The sequence below is a fragment of the Nerophis lumbriciformis genome, linkage group LG23 (assembly GCF_033978685.3).
Source record: "Nerophis lumbriciformis linkage group LG23, RoL_Nlum_v2.1, whole genome shotgun sequence".
NCBI classification, from domain to species: Eukaryota; Metazoa; Chordata; class Actinopteri; order Syngnathiformes; family Syngnathidae; genus Nerophis; species Nerophis lumbriciformis.
Genome location: NC_084570.2, coordinates 21,518,984 through 21,540,241, shown reverse-complemented (window position 1 = coordinate 21,540,241; position 21,258 = coordinate 21,518,984). Strand labels below are relative to the sequence as shown.

Here is a 21,258-nt window from a genome sequence, read left to right as displayed (position 1 = left end):
GACAAAGGTAATTCCAGACTCTTATGCGTTTAGGGAACCGGAGTACCGAGGCAATGTGTGCCTTTTTAATGGAAACTTTTTTTGGACGTTGAATTTATGTAGTTTTTTTGCGTTTGAATTTTGGGATCTGATTTTTTATTTATTTATTTTTTTTACCTCAAATTATGCTGACAATTTCGTTTAATAAAAATTTGTGAGCAAAATATGTTTGTTGAAAATGCAGTTTGATCAAAATTACTGTATACAAATTCAATGTAAAAAAATAATTGCAGAACAATTCAGTGCTTTGGGGCAAAAAAATTAGTGGTGAAAAATTCTGTGTAAAAAAATTGAGTGCAGAAATATTCGTTGTTTTTGAGTTTTCAAGAGCCACTTCCGGTAAATTAATACTGAAGCACCTCATTGGCTGGTTTTGAGACCGGATGGATTGCCTCACTCTCAATTTAAACGAATATTTCTGTACTAAATTGTTATACGATTATTTTGTACACTTAATTTGTATTGTATTGTATTGTATTACAACAAATTGTTTTTAAACACACACATTTATATTAGTTTTTTCAATGAAATTGTCCAGTAAAAAAATAGTTTACCAAATTCAAAGGCAAGAATATCAGTGACATACATTTAGTGTCAAAAAAGGGAGTATGTCATTTTAACGCGTTTAAGTTTATCAGGTCGCACACCAAACACGTGAGGCTATGCGAAATAAATCCGGAAAATGAATATGGATGTTGTGCCTTCAAAATAAAGGTCAAATACTAGCTTTACCAACCACAATACATTCATGATTGGGCGTGATCTAGACAGTCCTGTGTTTTATATAAGGCACAACAATTTACAGTTATGGGCAAACTATGTGAGCTGTGGTTAGAAAAAGTAGGCACCAGTAAAGCTTTTAATTTTAAACCTTAACCGGAAGTTGCCTTCGACCACTTTTTGCCTTACGAGGAAATGCTTAGACGCTGTCAAATATTTGTTTTAGCTGACAGGTTGAGTTGAGTGTCGTCCTTGTAAGGCGAGTTTATTTGTTGTTTTTTTAACCGGTTGTTGTCACGACTCGGTCCGCCCTGCTTCGTTTCCGCTGTGGCCGTACAGTCAACGCGCAGCTGCGGGAAGTTACGCAATGTGTGTGACACTTTAAGTAGCTAGCTAGCTGGCTGTCGGCCGAAGAGAGAGCAAGCTCCGGTAGTTGTGAGCTGCTGAAGTGCCTTACAGAGTGTGTAGTTCGACACCACCTTTGTGCTTCAAATGGCGTCAGTGTTGACGGCGTTTAGAAGAATAGCCCACGTGGGGTTACGGGACTACGCGCGGAGGATGGTGGTACATCGCGGTGCTCCGCGAGCACGAGCGACAGGTCACCGGAGTTTCGTCACCGGAACGCAGCCATTGAGGTAGGTCGTTGACTCACACACATCCAATTGTTTTTCTCTAAAATAAGTTCAATTGTAGCGATTGTTCTCTTACCAAGGTAACTATTAACGCTAATCCCAAATGTTAGGTGGGTATTGGCAATGCTCTCGCTATACGATATGTTTCGCAATACTTGAATCACAACACGATATCGTGAGACAGTGATGTTCTACATACATTTTAAATCCGGCTTAAAATACAATTTGTTCATGTATAATTGATGACAGTAATTGGACAAACTGAGTCAAGTAAACAATGTCATTTAAATGGTCCATTTTAATTGGCTGCAATTGTACAGTAATTGAATTAAGTTTCTTGCCACTTAAATCAGTCAATCAATCAAAGTTTATTTATATAGCCCTTAATCACAAGTGTCTCAAAGGGCTGCCCAAGCCACAGCGACATCCTCGGTTCAGATCCCACATCAGGGCAAGAAAGAACTCAACCCAGTGGGATACAATGAGAAACCTTGGAGGGGACCGCAGACGTCCCCCCGAGGCGACTGGTGAGAGTCCAGTCCATGGTGGGGCCAGCAGGGGATCATCTTGAATGGAGACAAGTCAGCAGCGCAGAGACGTCACCGACTGATGCACGGAGGAGTGGTCCACCCCGGGTCCTGACTTTGAACAGCTAGAGCGTCCTCCGTGGTAACCTATTAACCTCTCCATGCAGGAGAGGGGGGCAGAGCAGAAAAGAGACGGCAGATCAACTGGTCTAAAAGGAGGGTCTATTTAAAGCAGGGGTGCTCAATACGTCGATCGCGATCTACCAGTCGATCGCAAAGGTAGTATTGGTAGATCGCATTACATAAAAAAAAAAATTGCATTACATTAAAAAAAAAAAAAAAAAAAAAAAATTGACGCCAGCCTATCATCCATCCCATCCTTTGATTGATAAACAGGGCAGCCAGTCAGATGACATCTTCGTTTTTCTGACACATGCGCAAACAACGGCGCTCAGTGCAGCAAAGCTAACAAGCTTGTCAGCGAGTTACCGCCAATTTTCAGCCCTCGTTTTTTTCTCTTAAGGGTATAAAAATGAGTGGGGGAGCTGGACCAAGTAAGAAGACAAAAACTTATCACTTTCATACGGAATGGGAGGAGGACTTTTTTTTTCACGATGACATTTTTGAAGTGCGTTTGCCTCATCTGCCAATCTGCCATCGCAATATCAAAGAAGGGAAATGTGGAGCGGCATTTTCGGACTATTCATGGAAAATACGACACCGACTTCCCGCTGAAAAGCGAGCTGAGAAAGAGAAAAGTGAAGGAACTGAAATCCCAGTTGTCCGGACAGCAGTCATTTTTCACACAACAAACTTCAAAAGCGAAAGTCGCCACCGAAGCATCATTCCGGGTGAGTCACATCATCGTTAATAACAAGAAGTCCTTCCAAGACGGAGAGATGGTAAAGGAGGCATTCGTTGAAGCAGCTGACTCATTGTTCCGAGACTTTTTAAAAATAAGGCAGAAATATTATCTTCGATATAAAGAATCCTCAATATATTTAGAAATAAATATATGTTTTGCATTTTTGTAGTAGGTACATCATTTTGACTTGATCATTTTATAAGTAGCTTGCATGCTGAAAAAGCGTGAGCACCCCTGATTCTTGTATTATCATTAAACACCTTTAATTTATTAACAATATTAACTATATGTGTTAAACATGCTTGCATTATCATTAAACACCTTTAACTTGTTAACAAAAACATATATTTCATAAATAAGTAAATATAAATTATATATATGAATGAGGTAGATCCCCACGACTTGATCAATTGAAAAGTAGCTCGCCTGCAGAAAAAGTCTGAGCACCCCTGATTTAAAGGCTAGGGTATATAAATGAGTTTTAAGATGGGACTTAAATGCTTCTACTGAGGTAGCATCTCTAACTGTTACCGGTGGAGTATTCCAGAGTACTGGAGCCCGAATATAAACTGCTCTATAGGAAATAATAAAATAAGTAAAATTGTACAGATTGTTCTCTTACCAAGGTAACTATTAACGCTAATACCAAATGTTAGGTGGGTATTGGCAATGCTCTCGCGATACGATATGTTTCGCAATACTTGAGTCACAACACGATATTCTACATACATTTTAAATCCGGCTTAAAATACAATTTGTTCATGTATAATTGATGACAGTAATTGGACAAACCGAGTCCAGGCGACTGGTGAGAGTCCAGTCCATAGTGGGGCCAGCAGGGGATCATCTTGAATGGAGACAAGTCAACAGCGCAGAGACGTCACCGACTGATGCACGGAGGACTTTGAACAGCTAGCGCGACCTCCATGGTCACCTAATAACCTCTCCACGCAGGAGAGGGGGGCAGAGCTGAAAAGAGACGGCAGATCAACTGGTCTAAAAGGGGGGTCTATTTAAAGGCTAGCGTATACAAATGAGTTTTAAGATGAGACTTATATGCTTCTACTGAGGTAGCATCTCTAACTGTTACCGGTGGATTGATTGATTGATTGATTGATTGATTTAAACTTTTATTAGTAGTTTGCACAGCACAGTACATATTCTGTACAATTGACCACTAAATGGTAACACCCGAATAAGTTTTTCAACTTGTTTAAGTCGGTGTCCACGTAAATCAATTCATGTGGTATTCCAGAGTACTGGAGCCTGAATATAAACTGCTCTATAGGAGATAATAAAATAAGTTAAATTGTACAGATTGTTCTCTTACCAAGGTAACTATTAACGTTAATACCAAATGTTAGGTGTGTATTGGCAATGCTCTCGCGATACGATATGTTTCGCAATACTTGAGTCACAACACGATGTTCTACATACATTTTAAATCCGGCTTAAAATACAATTTGTTCATGTACAATTGATGACAGTAATTGGACTAATCGAGTCAAGTAAACAATGTAATTTAAATGGTCAGTTTTAATTGGCTGCAATTGTACAGTAATTGAATTAAGTTTCTTGCCACTTAAATCAGTCAATCAAAGTTTATTTATATAGCCCTTAATCACAAGTGTCTCAAAGGGCTGCCCAAGCCACAGCGACATCCTCGGTTCAGATCCCACATCAGGGCAAGAAAGAACTCAACCCAGTGGGATACAATGAGAAACCTTGGAGGAGACCGCAGATGTGGGGACCCCCCCTGGGTGACCGGTGCAATGGATGTCTAGTGGATGTAGTTAATAGTGTGAGAGTCCAGTCCATAGTGGGGCCAGCAGCGGATCATCTTGAATGGAGACAAGTCAGCAGCGCAAAGACGTCACTGACTGATGCACATTAGGGGTGTTCAAAGTCCCGACTTTGAACAGCTCGCGCGTCATCTGTGGTCACCTAATAACCTCTCCACGCAGGAGAGGGGGGAAGAGCAGAAAAGAGACGGCACTGGTCTAAAAGAGGGGGTCTATTTCAAGGATAGCGTAGGGCTGGGCGATATAGCGAGTTTGTAAGATGTATCGATATAATTAATTTCACGTTAAAATGACCAAACGCATCTTATTTGTTGTGTTCCTTGTTCTCCCCCGCTGCCCCTCCATGGGCTACTTAACCCCTCCCCTTCCTTCTTCCAAGACTGCTTGCACGCATAAGAACATCCATGATTGGTTGGTTGTTTACTATGATCAGTCACGATTGGTTAGGTACAGGCCAATCAGAGGCAAGATAGGGCGGGTCATCGAACCAGGAAGGGTAATCACAAAGTGCCTGCCTGCAAATGTATTTTTTTATCTGAGTTTGATACATTTTGTATTATTTGCACTGCTATGTTATTTATTTTACGTAGAAATAATATTTTTCTATTTTATTTATGTTATGTAATTCTGTACTACTTAAACAGTTTATTTTCTGTGCTGTTAATACCCATCTTGACTAACTGGGTTAATAAAAGGGCCACTGACTGTTTACAATACAGTTGTCATTCACTTCAATTTCACTGAATATCGCAAAAAAAAATTAATATCTTTATATGTATACTTTCACCGAAAAATATATCAAGATATATATCGAATATCGAGTTTAAGTAAAAATATATAGAGATATACTTTTTTGTCCATATCGCCCAGCCCTAGGCTTGGGTATACAAATTAGTTATAAGATGGGACTTAATTGCTTCTACTGAGGTAGCATTTCTAATTGTTACCGGAGACTCTTTTTGGGCTCAGTGAATCACTAATAAGCCGGAGTTCTTAGAATGCAGATTTCTTGCTGGGACATATGGTACAATACAATCCAATACAATCATCTAAATGTATTGGGGGGGCTCTATGTGTAAAATTTTAAAATTTTATTTACATTAATAACATTAATTTAGATGAAACCAGAATTGTCAAACAGGTCTTGTAAAGATGATTTCAATGATAGCATTGTCATATTCCTGCGATGAATACTAAGAAAGTTATGGACTTATTTCTGGTCAACTTCTTACTATAAAGTCAATGGAGCTCAATGTTTTGGGGGGTTTTCAGTTGTCATATGCACAAAAAAATAATGTGTTTTCAGGCTGGATTTGATCATTGCCAACGGTGAAGCCTGTCTCATATATTCAGGAAGACTATTCCAGATTTTAGGAGCATAAAACGCAGTTTTACCATGTTTGGTCCTGACTCTGGGCACCAGCTGGAACAAAGTGATGTCCTGATGCAAACAAGTGTTGGAAGAAGGTCAGCCAGCTGGCTGAAAAATATTGTTTTATCTAATCACACATGAAAGACATTTTAGGAGAAGATGAGTGAAAGCAGTTGATTTCTACTTGGGAGGTTTGAGGAACCTTGAATGAAGTTCATTTCAGTCCTTAGCGCCTTGTTCATGTCCTCCATCCTTCTTTTCCTACAAGACCATCTTCTGCAGTACCCTTCTTTGTTTTTTTCTCATACAAATTGGATTATTTGCTTCAAAGTGATTTTTGTTTGTGTGGACACAACATGCCAGAGCAGCTTGAAGGATTTACAACTAAATCCTTGCAGGTTTTGTCTTAAAAGGTCAAATAGTACAAGAAAGAGTGTAGAATCGAAGAAGACTCTGCAGTGGATATTTTTTTTGTTTCAGACATGCTTATTATTTTTAACAAGATGTCTGGAAAGGAGTATGATCAAGCACAGCTTGTGAAATCCTACTACTTCCATTTATAAATGTTGTTCACAGCAAGGTGTTGAAAAAAGACATCAATTAGCAAACAGGAAGTCATAAAAACAGACGGTGCAGTGTTAAAGGAATAATGGTTAAAAAAAAAAGATGCATAATTGAAGAAATTAAATAGACGCATTGACCATAAACATTAAGCATACATAAATACTGGAGTCCAAAATTTGACTGAATTGCCCAATTTATAAGTCATGTTTGTCTGTAAGTAATATTAAGATGTTTGCTAAACAGAAGTTAAAAAATACTAGTCCTTTTTTGCGAGGGTGTCCAAAGTCAAGGTACCGTATTTTCCGCACTATAAGCCGCCCCGGGTTATTAGCCGCACCTTCAATGAATGGCATATTTCAAAACTTTGTCCACCTATAAGCCGCCCCGGACTATAAGCCGCGCCTACGCTGCGCTAAAGGCAATGTCAAAAAAACAGTCAGGTCAGTCAAACTTTAATAATATATTAAAAACCAGCGTTCTAACAACTCTGTCCCAAAATGTACGCAAATGTGCAATCACAAACATAGTAAAATTCAAAATAGTGCAGAGCAATAGCAACATAATGTTGCTCGAACGTTAATGTCACAACACACAAAATAAACATAGCGCTCACCTTCTGAAGTTATTCTTCATTCGTAAATCCTTCGAATTCTTTGTCTTCGGTGTCCGAATTGAAAAGTTGGGCAAATGTGGGATCCAAAATGGCCAGTTCCGTCTCGTCGAAGTCATCGGAGTCAGTGTCACTGTTGTCCAGCAGTTGCTGTGAAATAGTGGTCCGTGTGCGGATGGAGCGATTGCGTCTTTTCATGAACCGGAAACACCAAGAAGCACCACCTTTAAAATCATCCAGGTGAAGTTTGCTTGCTAGCGTTGTTGCCTTCATTCGAATAGTGATGGTGCTGACACTTCTGCTTGCTGCTCTCTGCTCAACAACCCACTGTTCGAGTTTGTCCTCCAACAGTAGCCATCTTGCTTTGTTCCCTCGGAAACTCTGTTTTGTCTTCTTTACCTGGCGCAGTTCATCTTCTTGCTTCCTCCACCTACGCACCATTGATTCATTTATGTTATATTCTCTTGCTGCTGCTCTATTTCCGTGTTCTTCGGCATGACTTATTGCCTTAAGTTTAAATTCTGCGTTATACGCGTGTCGCTTAGTAGGAGCCATTTTGTGGTCTTTACAGATGTAAACACACAAAGGAAATGAAACGAAAATCCGCGCGCTTCTTCTTCTTCCGGGGGCGGGTGGTTGCTTACAGTAGAAGAAGAAGCGCTTCCTGTTCTATGGGGGCGGGTGCTTACCTTGGCGGTTGCTTGCGTAGAAGAAGAAGCGCTTCCTGTTCTACCGGGAAAAAAGATGGCGGCTGTTTACCGTAGTTTGCGAGATCGAAACTTTATGAAAATGAATCTTAATATTTATCCATATATAAAGCGCACCGGGTTAAAAGCCGCACTGTCAGCTTTTGAGTAAATTTGTGGTTTTTAGGTGCGGCTAATGGTGCGGAAAATACGGTACTCATTTTTATTTGCACGGGCCTCATTGTAGGAATAGAATTAACCCCCACCCCCAAAAAAGGGAATAATAGAGCAAAAGCCTGAAATGTTGATATTAATAATTAAATTAAATATTGCTAATTGTGAAGAGATGCTGTGTCTGGAACAGTACAAATAATTAGTGTAAAAAAAAAAAAAAAAGGTTTTCGAACTAAATGCAATGCTTTGTAACGATTTTTAATCGATTAAAAAAAATTCAAATGGATTTTTATTTTCTTTATTTTATCTGTCCAGTCCAGCCACTCAGACAAATCATATTGTTGATGTAGATCAGGGGTGTCAAGCTTGTTTTCATGGAGGGCCACGTCGCAGTCATGGCTGCCCTCAGAGGGCCACTTTTAACAGTGAATGTAAGAAAATAAAAGTATAATTGCCTCATTATATCATTTGGTTATTTGATTTTTGTACGTACAAATTCATGGATAACTTGATTTTAAATTGTAAGTCAAGTGACAAGCAGATATTTAAGTATTTATTGTTATTTTTACAAACTACAATACGGTTTATAATAATTAGGGGTGCTAAAAAAATTGTTTTATCGCATCCGAATCCCAATTTTTATTTATCTTGATAGTAAATTGATTAATAATTTTCAAAAAGCGATTTTTTTTATGTATTTTTTTGACAAATTAATGAAATAAAATAAAACAATTTTTAGGCCATCTCTATGCTTAATTGGTGCACGTATGGGTCATAGGTCAGCAACCAAAAGAAGGTTTTTTAAGCTTTTGTTTTTAAATATAAAGGGATAGCTCGGGATATGAGTGCCCGAACTTGCGAGTTTTTTGAGATAAGAGCGGTCTCTCGGCTTTGTTATGGTTTAGCTTGCGAGCACAAAACCGTATGTTACGAGCCTCCCCACCACAAGTTGGCGTAGCAACGATGTAAGATCCGACTAAAACATCCGGTGTTACTTGCTAGCGTTAGCTTATTGCTCAAGATGGACATAACTTTGTTTTTCCAAACATGGAAAGGGAGGAAGGAAGGAAGGAAGTGAGTGAGAAGAAGTGGGTGATACTCATGGAATTAAATAAATTAATCATCAAAATCATGAGTTAGCTAACGTGATAAAGCAGTTGGATTGAGGACTGCTAGTCTGCACCATACTGAAGCAGAATGAGTCAACGGCAGCCAAGCACGTTAAAATATCGAAACATTTATCCATGAAAGTATGGAGAAGCTGCTGATGGTGTTTGACAGATGTAGCTAGGATATATACTGTAGAAGTCCACTCTCCAATGTAAATACTGTATTATTAATAAATAAATGATAAATGGGTTGTACTTGTATAGCGCTTTTCTACCTTCAAGGTACTCAAAGCGCTTTGACACTACTTCCACATTTACCCATTCACACTAACCAGCACCCATCAGGAGCAAGGGTGAAGTGTCTTGCTCAGGACACAACGGACATGACGAGGTTGGTACTAGGTGGGGATTGAACCATGGACTCTTGGGTTGCGCACGGCCACTCTCCCACTGCGCCACGCCGTCCCATTGCAATACTTGATAAAACTACAGTAATAGTTTGTACTACCGGTACATCTATTGTCTTGTTTTTATACAACATGTATCATCTAAAAGTATGTATTTCCTGCTGAAAGACATGTTGCAGGTTAAAATTGTGCCAGAGAAGCGATTCAACTGGTATTGAGGTTTTTAAGGTTCTAAAAACTATATGAAAATATCAAAATGGCTTCCTTTAGTGTCCCGCATGCGACCCTGGGTTTGGACACGCTTGCTTTAAAGGAATAAGCTTTAATTAGGACATGGTCTGAGGAACAATCAGTGGGTGGAAGTCAACGTCTTGCTCACTTCCTGTCGCCAGGTCAGACAACAAGGTGACCATCCACTTCGTCAATCGCGACGGCGAGAAGATCACAGTTGGAGCTTCTCCTGGGGACTCTCTGCTCGACATCGTCATCAACGAGGACCTCGACTTTGACGGCTTTGGTTTGTGACTCAAACTTGCCAGATGACACACAAATGGAACACGTGGGACTCAGTTTGTGCGCGTGTTTGGGTGGCAGGAGCGTGCGAGGGAACGCTGGCGTGTTCCACCTGCCATCTGATCTTTGACGAGGACGTCTACAAGAAGCTGGGCCCTGTCACAGACGAAGAGATGGACATGTTGGACTTGGCGTATGGCCTTACTGACACGTAAGGACACGCTGAACCTTCCTTTGCTATTTTCTTATTTTACGCTGAACCTTCCTTTGCTGTTTTCTTAATTTACGCTGAACCTTCCTTTAGAAATATTTTACTATGAACCTTCATTTGCTATTTTCTTATTTCACACTGAACCATCCTTGCTCTTATTTTACACTGAACCTCCTTTGATATATTCTTTTACACCAAACCTTCTTTTGCTATTTTCTTATTTTACGCTGAACCTTCAATTGCTATTTTCTTATTTTACACTGAACCATCCTTTATTTTCCTATTTTACATTAAACCTTCCTTTGCTATATTCTTATTTTACACCAAACCTTCTTTTGCTATATATATTTTTTTACACAAACTATGCTATTTTCTTATTTTACACTGAACCTTCTTTTGCTATTTACTTATTTTACACTGAACCATCTCTTGCTGTTTTCTTAATTTACACCGAACATTATCTTGCACACCATCTTCTACGCCACATGGGCCCACCACCCGCAGTCGGAATCAGTTGGGTCGGGTGCGCTGCCACTTAGATGGCAGTGAAACTGGAGGCTACAGACGGACCAATTCGGGGCAGCAGAGGCTGACTTTTGGGACGTGGAACGTCTCTAGGCTGCTGGGGAAGGAGCCTAAGCTGGTGCGGGAGGTGAAGCGCTACCGGTTGGATCTGGTGGGTCTTACCTCTACGCATAGCAAGGGCTCTGAAACCACACTCCTGGACAAGGGATGGATCTTGTTCACTTCTGGAGTTGCTCACAGTGTGAGGGCTCAGGCGGGTGTGGGGGTACTCACGAGTCTCCGGCTGAGTGCCTGTACGTTGAAGTTCACCCCAGTGGACAAAAGGGTCGTCTCCCTTCGCCTAAGGTTTGGAGGGGGGAAAACTCTGACTGTTGTTTGTGCGTACGCACCAAACAAGAGTTCAGAGTATTCAGTCTTCTTGGACACCTTGCATGGGGTCGTGTATGGGGTGCCGGCAGGGGATTCCATAGTCTTACTGGGGGACTTCAACTTGCACGTGGGCAATGACAGTGATACTTGGACTGGCGTGATTGGGAGGAACGGTCTCCCTGATCTGAACCTGAGCGGTGGATTGTTATTGGACTTCTGTGCTAGTCATAGAGTTGCAATAACAAACACCATGTTCAAGCATAAGGATGCTCATAGGTGTACCTGGTACCAGAGCACCCTAGGCCAAAGATCAATGATCGATTTTGTAATCGTATCAGCTGATCTGAGGCCGTATGTTTTGGACACTCGGGTGAAGAGAGGGGCTGAACTGTCAACTGATCACCATCTGGTGGTGAGTTGGGTCAGATGGTGGGGGAAACCTCTGACACAGACCTGGCAAACCCAAGCGTGTAGTGCGGGTGAACTGGGAACGTTTGGAGGAGTCCTCTGTCCGGAGGGACTTCAACTCCCACCTCCGGCGGGACTTCTCTGCCATCCCTGTGGAGGTTGGGGACATTGAACAGGAATGGGCAACGTTCAAAGCCTCTATTGTTAAAGCTGCAGCTGCGAGCTGTGGCCAGAAGGTCTTAAGTGCTTCAAGGGGCGATAACCTGCCAACACCCTGGTGGACAGCAGTGGTCAGGGAATCTGTCCGACTGAAGAAGTAGTCGTACCGGGGTATGTTATCCCAGGGGACTCCGGAGGCAGTTGCAAGGTATCGATAGGCCCGAAGGGCTGCGGACAAGGCTAAGCACAGGGTGTGGGAGCAGTTCGGGGAATCCATGGAGAAGGACTATCGGGCGGCACCAAAGCTGTTCTGGAAGACCATACGGCACCTCAGGAGGGGGAAGCAGGGAACCGTCCAAGCTGTGTCCAGCAAGGATCGGACACTGCTGACTTCAAGTCGTATGGCGTTGGAAAGAGCACTTTGAGGAGCTGCTGAACCCAACTACATTAGACACACCCTCTCTGACAGGAGCGGAGCCTGAGGATGATGGGGGATTGATGTCGATCTCTCGGAGTGAAGTCACTGAGGTAGTTAGACAAGTCCACAGTGGCAAAGCTCCAGGGGTTGACGAGATTCGTCCAGAAATGCTGAAGGGCTCTGGGTGTTACAACATTGCGTGGAATTCTGGGACAATGCCGAGGGAGTGGCAGACTGGGGTGGTGGTTCCCCTGTTCAAAAAGGGGAACCAGAGGGTGGGTGCTAATTACAGGGGTATCGCACTACTCCGCCTCCCTGGGAAAGTTTACGCCAAGGTACTGGAAAGGAGGGTCCGGCCGATAGTCGAACCTCAGATTCAAGAGGAGCAATGTGGATTCCGTCCTGGTCGTGGAACAACTGACCAGCTCTTTACTCTTGCGGGAATCATGGAGAGGGCCTGGGAGTATGCCTATCCAGTCTACATGTGCTTTGTGGATTTGGAGAAGGCGTATGACCGGGTCCCCCGGGAGATCCTGTGGGAGGTGCTGAGGGAGTACGGGGTGAGGGTGACCCTGCTGAGGGCCATCCAATCTCTGTACAACCAAAGCGAGAGTTGTGTCCAGGTGCTTGGATGTAGGTCGGATCCGGTTCCAGTGGGTGTTGGTCTCCGCCAGGGCTGCGCTCTGTCACCTATCCTGTTTGTGATTTTCATGGACAGGATTTCTAGGCAGAGTCGTAGCCATGGCGGAGAGGATATACGTCTCAGGGGGCTTAAGGTTGCCTCACTGCTGTTTGCAGATGATGTGGTCCTGATGGCTACATCGGTTTGTGACCTTCAGCTCTCACTGGATCGGTTCGCAGCCTGGAATGAGGATCAGCATCTCCAAATCTGAGGCCATAGTTCTCAGCAGGAAACCGATGGTTTGTACAGTCCAGGTAGAGAACGAGACTTTGTCCCAAGTGTAGGAGTTTAAGTATCTCGGGGTCTTGTTTACGAGTGAGGGAAAGATGGAGAAGGAAATCAGCAGGAGAATCGGAGCAGCTGGGGCAGTATTGCAGTCTCTCTGTTGCACTGTTGTGACAAAACGAGAGCTGAGCCAGAAGGCAAAGCTCTCGGCCTACCGAGCCATCTACATTCCTACTCTCACCTATGGTCATGAAGTGTGGGTCATGACCGAAAGAATAAGATCACGGATACAAGCGGCCAAAATGAGTTTCCTCAGAAGGGTTGCTGGCATCTCCCTTAGAGATAGGGTGAGAAGTTCAGTCACCCGAGAGAGAATCGGAGTAGAGCCGCTGCTCCTCCGCTTGGAAAGGAGCCAGCTTAGGTGGTTCGGGCATCTCGTGCGGATGCCTCACGAGCGTCTTCCTAGGGAGGTCCTCGTTGCACGTCCCACTGGGAGGAGACCCCGGGGCAGGCCAAGGACCAGATGGGGGGGAATTACATCTCCTCTCTGGCCTGGGAACGCTTCGGGATCCCCCAGGAGGAAGTTGCTAATGTTGCTCTGGAGAGGGAAGTCTGGGGGTCTCTGCTGGAGCTGTTGTTCCCGTGACCCGATTCTTGATAAGAGGTTGGAGATGGATGGATGGACACAGAAGCTGACCGGTTCTTCTGCGATGAGGCCAAGTCTTCCAACAGAATGGATGGATGGATTATCTTGCTGTTTTCTTATTTTACACTGAACCTTCCCTTATCCATAGAATATATATTAACTGTAAACATTTTCGCTTAAAATGTAGCCTTCCTCTGATTATAATGACAATGGCTAAGGTGGTGTGGTATGACACCACGAGCGAGCACCTTGCATCATTGGTATGACTAAGGTCCCTTTGGAAAAAAAATCTAAAAACCATCCATACTGTCCAGGTGACTTTTCCTTTTTTATCCACAATTTCTTCATTTTGACTTTCTCTTCTCACTCCATGCAAAGAATCAAGCACTGGACAAGCAAACTTGATAGCTGATACTGTGACATGATTGGCTGTTAGCGTGTCACTTCCCTGATCAGTGATCACTTCCTGCGTTGCTCAGTTACCATAGAGCGTACCTTTGTTCATGCATCCAATCTTGCTTCGCAACATCCGCTTTCTTCCGACGCAGAAGAAAAACAATGATCAAACAATTTATCAAACATTTTTTTATCGATATCGATTACGTGTCTGCCAAGATGTAGTAGAAATGCTAGAAGTACTCGTAAAACTTCATTGTTGTCATCATGCTTGTGGTCAGCATGAGACATAAAACCTCAGTTCAGTGAGCATCACATGACTTCTTCTAACACTTTTAAAGTGTGAGTATGAATGTATGAGGCGAGGAAGCTCCGAGGTTCATGCCTGACTTCATATTTTTAAACATTAAAGTATCGTGCTGCAACTAATGTTCATACAGCTTACTCATTACAAGAAAAGGAAGACAATAATTTTTTTAATCCTTTTGCTGTCTTCTCAACTCTGGCTGTGTATTAATATCTCCGGGAAAATCTTTGACAGTGTTGTAAAAGTCCTTGTTGTAGTCTTGTACATTTTTCATACACTTTGCCTCTTTGTAGGAAGAATGCAGTGTACCTGAGTGGAGTACTGTGTGACATTTCTCTGTAGATGATTTTCAGATGACAAAGAACATGACATAACCCTTACTTAGAAGACATGAGACAGGAAGTCATGTGTATAATTCATAAATACATAGCGGTCCACTATAGGGATGGGAGATATTGTGTGTATATATATATATATATATATATATATATATATATATATATATATATATATATATATATATATATATATATATATATATATATATATATATATATATAATGTGTATATATATATATATATATATATATATGTGTGTGTGTGTGTGTGTGTGTATGAAACGGTACGGGGGTTCGGTTCGGAGGTGTACCGAACGAGTTTCCACACGGACATATTAAGTAGCGTAATACACGATGTGTAAACAATGCACACCAAGGCACAACACACGGCATGCTAGCAGCTAACGGGCTACGATAGACTGACCATACGTCCTCTTTTAACCGGACATGTCCTCTTTTGCGCAGCTGTCCGGGCGGAGTTTCTTAAATGCCTCAAATGTCCGGCATTTTGAGTTAGGGTTGCGTGTATTTTCAATGTACGTTTAGGGTTAAGAAGGGGTTAAAAACAAAACAAATTGTGCGTGCAGCAGCATTGGTGAGGGAGGGGCAGAGACAGAGAGAGCGAGAGAGTTATGATAAACGCGCATGCGTCGCCAGGCTCTGCTTTTTATCCATAGATTTATCAGATTTAATTTTTTATTATCTACAGCAGGGGTGTCAAAAGTGTGCCCCGGAGGCCATTTGCGACCCACAACTAATGTTTTAAAGGCCCACGCCACATTCTAAAAATACTATTAAAATAAGCAAAAACATAACAAAAGTGAAATAAAAAAGCTTAAACGTTAAATGTCCATCCATCCATCCATCTTCTTCCGCTTATCCGAGGTCGGGTCGCGGGGGCAGCAGCCTAAGCAGGGAAGCCCAGACTTCCCTCTCCCCAGCCACTTCGTCCAGGTCTTCCTGTGGGACCCCGAGGCGTTCCCAGGCCAGCCGAGAGACATAGTCTTCCCAACGTGTCCTGGGTCTTCCCCGCGGCCTCCTACCGGTCGGACGTGCCCTAAACACCTTCCTAGGGAGGCGTTCGGGTGGCATCCTAACCAGATGCCCGAACCACCTCATCTGGCTCCTCTCGATGTGGAGGAGCAGCGGCTTTACTTTGAGCTCCTCCCGGATGACAGAGCTTCTCACCCTATCTCTAAGGGAGAGCCCCGCCACCCGGCGGAGGAAACTCATTTCGGCCGCTCGTGCCCGTGATCTTGTCCTTTCGGTCATAACCCAAAGCTCATGACCATAGGTGAGGATGGGAACGTAGATCGACCGGTAAATTGAGAGCTTTGCCTTCCGGCTCAGCTCCTTCTTCACCACAACGGATCGATACAGCGTCCGCATTACTGAAGACGCCGCACCGATCCGCCTGTCGATCTCACGATCCACTCTTCCCTCACTCGTGAACAAGACTCCGAGGTACTTGAACTCCTCCACTTGGGGCAAGATCTCCTCCCCAACCCGGAGATGGCACTCCACCCTTTTCCGGGCGAGAACCATGGACTCGGACTTGGAGGTGCTGATTCTCATCCCAGTCGCTTCACACTCAGCTGCGAACCGATCCAGTGAGAGCTGAAGATCCTGGCCAGATGAAGCCATCAGGATCACATCATCTGCAAAAAGCAGAGACCTAATCCTGCAGCCACCTGCATCCCCTCAACGCCTTGACTGGGCCTAGAAATTCTGTCCATAAAAGTTATGAACAGAATCGGTGACAAAGGGCAGCCTCGGCGGAGTCCAACCCTCACTGGAAACGTGTCCGACTTACTACCGGCAATGCGGACCAGGCTCTGGCACTGATCATACAGGGAGCGGACTGCCACAATCAGACAGTCCGATACCCCGTACTCTCTGAGCACTCCCCACAAGACTTCCCGAGGGACACGGTCGAATGCCTTCTCCAAGTCCACAAAACACATGTAGACTGGTTGGGCAAACTCCCATGCACCCTCAAGGACCCTGCGGAGAGTATAGAGCTGGTCCACAGTTCCACGACCAGGACGAAAACCACACTGTTCCTCCTGAATCCGAGGTTCGACTATCCGGCGTAGCCTCCTCTCCAGTACACCTGAATAGACCTTACCGGGAAGGCTGAGGAGTGTGATCTCACGATAGTTGGAACACACCCTCCGGTTCCCCTTCTTAAAGAGAGGAACCACCACCCCGGTCTGCCAATCCAGTGGCACCTCCCCCGATGTCCACGCGATGCTGCAGAGTCTTGTCAACCAAGACAGCCCCACAGCATCCAGAGCCTTAAGGAACTCCGGGCGGATCTCATCTTCCCCCGGGGCCTTGCCACTGAGGAGCTTTTTAACTACCTCAGCAACCTCAGCCCCATAAATAGGAGAACCCACCACAGACTCCCCAGGCACTGCTTCCTCATAGGAAGACATGTTGGTGGGATTGAGGAGGTCTTCGAAGTATTCCCTCCACCGATCCACAACATCCGCAGTCGAGGTCAGCAGAACACCATCCTCGCCATACACGGTGTTGATAGTGCACTGCTTCCCCTTCCTGAGGCGGCGGATGGTGGTCCAGAATTGCTTCGAAGCCGTCCGGAAGTCGTTTTCCATGGCCTCACCGAACTCCTCCCATGTCCGAGTTTTTGCCTCTGCGACCGCTGAAGCCGCACACCGCTTGGCCTGTCGGTACTTGTCCACTGCCTCAGGAGTCCTATGAGCCAAAAGAACCCGATAGGACTCCTTCTTCAGCTTGACGGCATCCCTCACCGCCGGCGTCCACCAACGGGTTCTAGGATTACCGCCACGACAAGCACCAACTACCTTGCGGCCACAGCTCCAATCAGCCGCCTCGACAATAGAGGCGCGGAACATGGTCCATTCGGACTCAATGTCCAGCACCTCCCTCGTGACATGTTCAAAATTCTTCCGGAGGTGGGAATTGAAACTCTCTCTGACAGGAGACTCTGCCAGACGTTCCCAGCAAACCCTCACAATACGTTTGGGCCTGCCAGGTCTGTCCGGCATCCTCCCCCACCATCGCAGCCAACTCACCACCAGGTGGTGATCGGTAGAAAGCTCCGCCCCTCTCTTCACCCGAGTGTCCAAAACATGAGGCCGCAAATCCGATGACACAACTACAAAGTCGATCATGGAACTGCGGCCTAGGGTGTCCTGGTGCCAAGTGCACATATGGACACCCTTATGTTTGAACATGGTGTTCGTTATGGACAATCTGTGACGGGCACAAAAGTCCAATAACATAACACCGCTCGGGTTCAGATCCGGGCAGCCATTCTTCCCAATCACGCCTCTCCAGGTTTCACTGTCGCTGCCAACATGAGCATTGAAGTCCCCCAGTAGAACGAGGGAATCACCCGGGGGAGCACTCTCAAGTACTCCCTCGAGTGAATCCAAAAAGGGTGGGTACTCTGAGCTGCGGTTTGGCGCGTAAGCGCAAACCACAGTCAGGACCCGTTCCCCCACCCGAAGGCGGAGGGAAGCTACCCTCTCGTCCACCGGGTTGAACTCCAACGTACAGGCTCTGAGCCGGGGGGCAACAAGAATTGCCACCCCAGCCCGTCGCCTCTCACTGCCGGCAACGCCAGAGTGGAAGAGAGTCCAGCCCCTCTCGAGAGAACTGGTTCCAGAGCCCTTGCTGTGCGTCGAAGTGAGTCCGACTATATCTAGCCGGAACTTCTCCACCTCGCGCACTAGCTCAGGCTCCTCCCCCCCCAGCGACACCTCGCTGGGGTTCCACGTCCCAAGAGCTAGCTTCTGTAGCCGAGGATCGGACCGCCAAGTGCCCTGCCCTCGGCTGCCGCCCAGCTCACATCACACCCGACCTCTATGACCCCTGCTATGGGTGGTGAGCCCATTGGAGGGGGGACCCACGTTGCCTCTTCGGGCTGTGCCCGGCCGGGCCCCATGGGGACAGGCCCGGCCACCAGGCGCTCGCCATCGTGCCCCACCTCCGGGCCTGGCTCCAGAGGGGGGCCCCGGTGACCCGCGTCCGGGCAAGGGAAATCTGGGTTCCTTGCTTGTTTTCTTCATAGAGGTCTTCGAGCTGCTCTTTGTCTGATCCCTCACCTAGGACCAGTTTGTCTTGGGAGACCCTACCAGGGGGCATAAAGCCCCCGGACAACATAGCTCCTAGGATCATTGGGACACGCAAACTCCTCTACCACGTTAAGGTGGCAGCTCAGAGAGGAGTAAACGTTACATTTTTTTTTCTTTCTAAATTACATTTAACATTTAATTAAACGTTAAATGTAATTTAGAAAAAGTTGCAATGTTGACTAATAAAACAAAGCTGGTTTTTTTTCTTTCAAACTGTCATTGCTCAAAACATAATATTGAATCAAAATCAATGTTATTATGAATTATTGACCTATCCAAGGTTCCGATTACTTCACATCAAATATTCCACTAAGAAAAATAAATTTGGTAAATAAATAACCCAAAAATGTATATTTTGTTGTTTTCTTACTGTACCGAAAATGAACCGAACCGTGACCTCTAAACCGAGGTATGTACCGAACCGAAATATGCATATGTATGTGTATGTGTATGTGTGTGTGTGTATATATATATATATATATATATATATATATATATATATATATATATATATATAAAACATGTTCTATCTGCACTGATGTAAAATGTATTAAGCACTTATTCTTCTGTTTGAATATTTAACATAAATTTTGGGTCATACTTCAAATGTGGGTATCGATCTGATCCCAAGTAGTTACAGGGGCAGTATCGGCCATACCAATGCTGACACTTCACATCTTCAAGATCCTTGAATGATTACATTTTTTATCAGAATTAAATACAGGTAAAAATATCCATATATATATATATATATATATATATATATATATATATATATATATATATATATATATTTGTTAAATCTTTTATTGCATGCAATATTTTGAGCAAAACAAAGTCAATAGTGCAGAATAAGTAAACAACTATTGTCTCTGATTGAAATCCTTTGGGCATATATATATATTTGTTAAATCTTTTATTGCATGCAATATTTTGAGCAAAACAAAGTCAATAGTGCAGAATAAGTAAACAACTATTGTCTCTGATTGAAATCCTTTGGTGTCTGCTGCCCTTTAAAGTCTTCCTGTGTTCAGGGACTTACTCCCTGAGTTTGGAAACAAGAAAAACGACAACAAAAAGGATTTAGTGATGGGTGTAATCACATACTTGGTATCGTTACTGTCGATATTTGTGTGGGTCCGCACATATCTGTTCGCCTTCAGGAGCTTTAGCTTACATGGCTTCTTGTATCGTCCTGCGGTGTGTAGTACAGCAAGTATCTATTCCTCGTCCTCCAGTGATAATGCTACTTGTAAGAAACGCCCTTTACATTACATTGCGTCGAGGAAGCATTCGTTCGGGACCCAGCTGTGTCATCAGCATGCATGATCAGGATATTATCAAAAGCTCCATTGCTGACCAAATGGTGATGATATATATTGCGCAACACTCGTCCACCATCAGCACCAATAAATCCGATAAAAAAACTTGCATTTAAAAATGTTATGTTGAAGTATGGAGGTTTGACTATTGATGCAGCACAGGTGTTTATCAAGCTAACATGATCACTTCCAGGCCCACAAGTCATGTTGTGTTCCTCACTCTCCTGCAGATCCCGCCTGGGTTGCCAGGTGTGCGTGAGCCGGTCCCTGGAGGGCATGGTGGCCCGCGTCCCGGAGAGCGTCGCCGACATACGACAGAGTAAAGACGGCTCGTCTTAGCGCGGCGCCGCCCGAAGGACTGACGCCGGCACGCGGCGATGGTAGGTGTGGCCCCGATCTGCTCCCTCGGCTAACAAGCGACTGACGCTTTTAGAACTGTAGTCCTGAAAAGGCGGATCAGCTCGTGACTGACATATTTTTATTCATATCCACCGATGGTTCGGGGGCCATCTTTCATGTGATTGTACATAGCTAGGACACATAAATAAAGTAGTCACCTTTCTAACCACCTGTTGCTAAGCAGCAGTTTTCTTTGACTTCTGCTCTTCCTCAACAACAAAATCATGTTTAATGTCAAGCTGACTCAGGTTCTGTCAAACTTTCATGTCTTCTAGAGAGATTGCCCGATATTTAGCATTGACATATGTCGTTATATTTTTTATATACTGCAACAGAACAACGTCAGCAGATACAATATATACCCATATGATAGCAGTATTTAGTATAAACAAACCACTGCTCAAGCACCAGCCCATTTGCCCAACTTTTTTTGTATTCATTTCAAAATAAAATAACTCGTCAATAATTTTTCCGATATATGTTTAGATATCTAACAGAGCATTTATCTCAGCTCCTGTGAGCTCTTCTCCGGTATGCCACGCCCCCTTTCTCTCCTCTGCTTGCCTGTTAAAACTTTTTTTCTTTTTTTGCTTTGAAATCCAGGTTTTGTCCTTCTTTCCCGACGATTTACCGATTTACTTGTTTTCGCTACCGCGGCGGACGAGACGCTCGACGAGCCTCCGTCCGCAACGCCAAAAATCCAAACTTT

At 44.1% G+C, this 21,258-nt stretch overlaps 1 protein-coding gene across 1 annotated transcript; it reads left to right on the top strand.

The window, feature by feature from the left end:
* The first annotated feature begins 958 nt into the window (after positions 1 to 958).
* fdx1 (ferredoxin 1) lies at positions 959 to 20,718 on the top strand. The gene is made up of 4 exons (XM_061984953.2): positions 959 to 1,394; positions 9,900 to 10,024; positions 10,102 to 10,231; positions 20,381 to 20,718. The coding sequence occupies exons 1-4, from the start codon at positions 1,252 to 1,254 to the stop codon at positions 20,487 to 20,489; spliced, it is 507 nt and encodes a 168-aa protein (XP_061840937.1). The 5' UTR covers positions 959 to 1,251; the 3' UTR covers positions 20,490 to 20,718.
* The last annotated feature ends 540 nt before the right edge of the window (positions 20,719 to 21,258 follow it).

Excerpts from the sequence above, each read along its gene's own strand:
- fdx1 (XM_061984953.2), top strand. The coding sequence starts at position 1,252 with ATGGCGTCAGTGTTGACGGCGTTTAGAAGAATAGCCCACGTGGGGTTA. Across the intron at positions 10,025-10,101 it reads CCTCGACTTTGACGGCTTTG|GAGCGTGCGAGGGAACGCTG; the intron begins GTTTGTGACTCA and ends TTTGGGTGGCAG. Across the intron at positions 10,232-20,380 it reads GCGTATGGCCTTACTGACAC|ATCCCGCCTGGGTTGCCAGG; the intron begins GTAAGGACACGC and ends ACTCTCCTGCAG.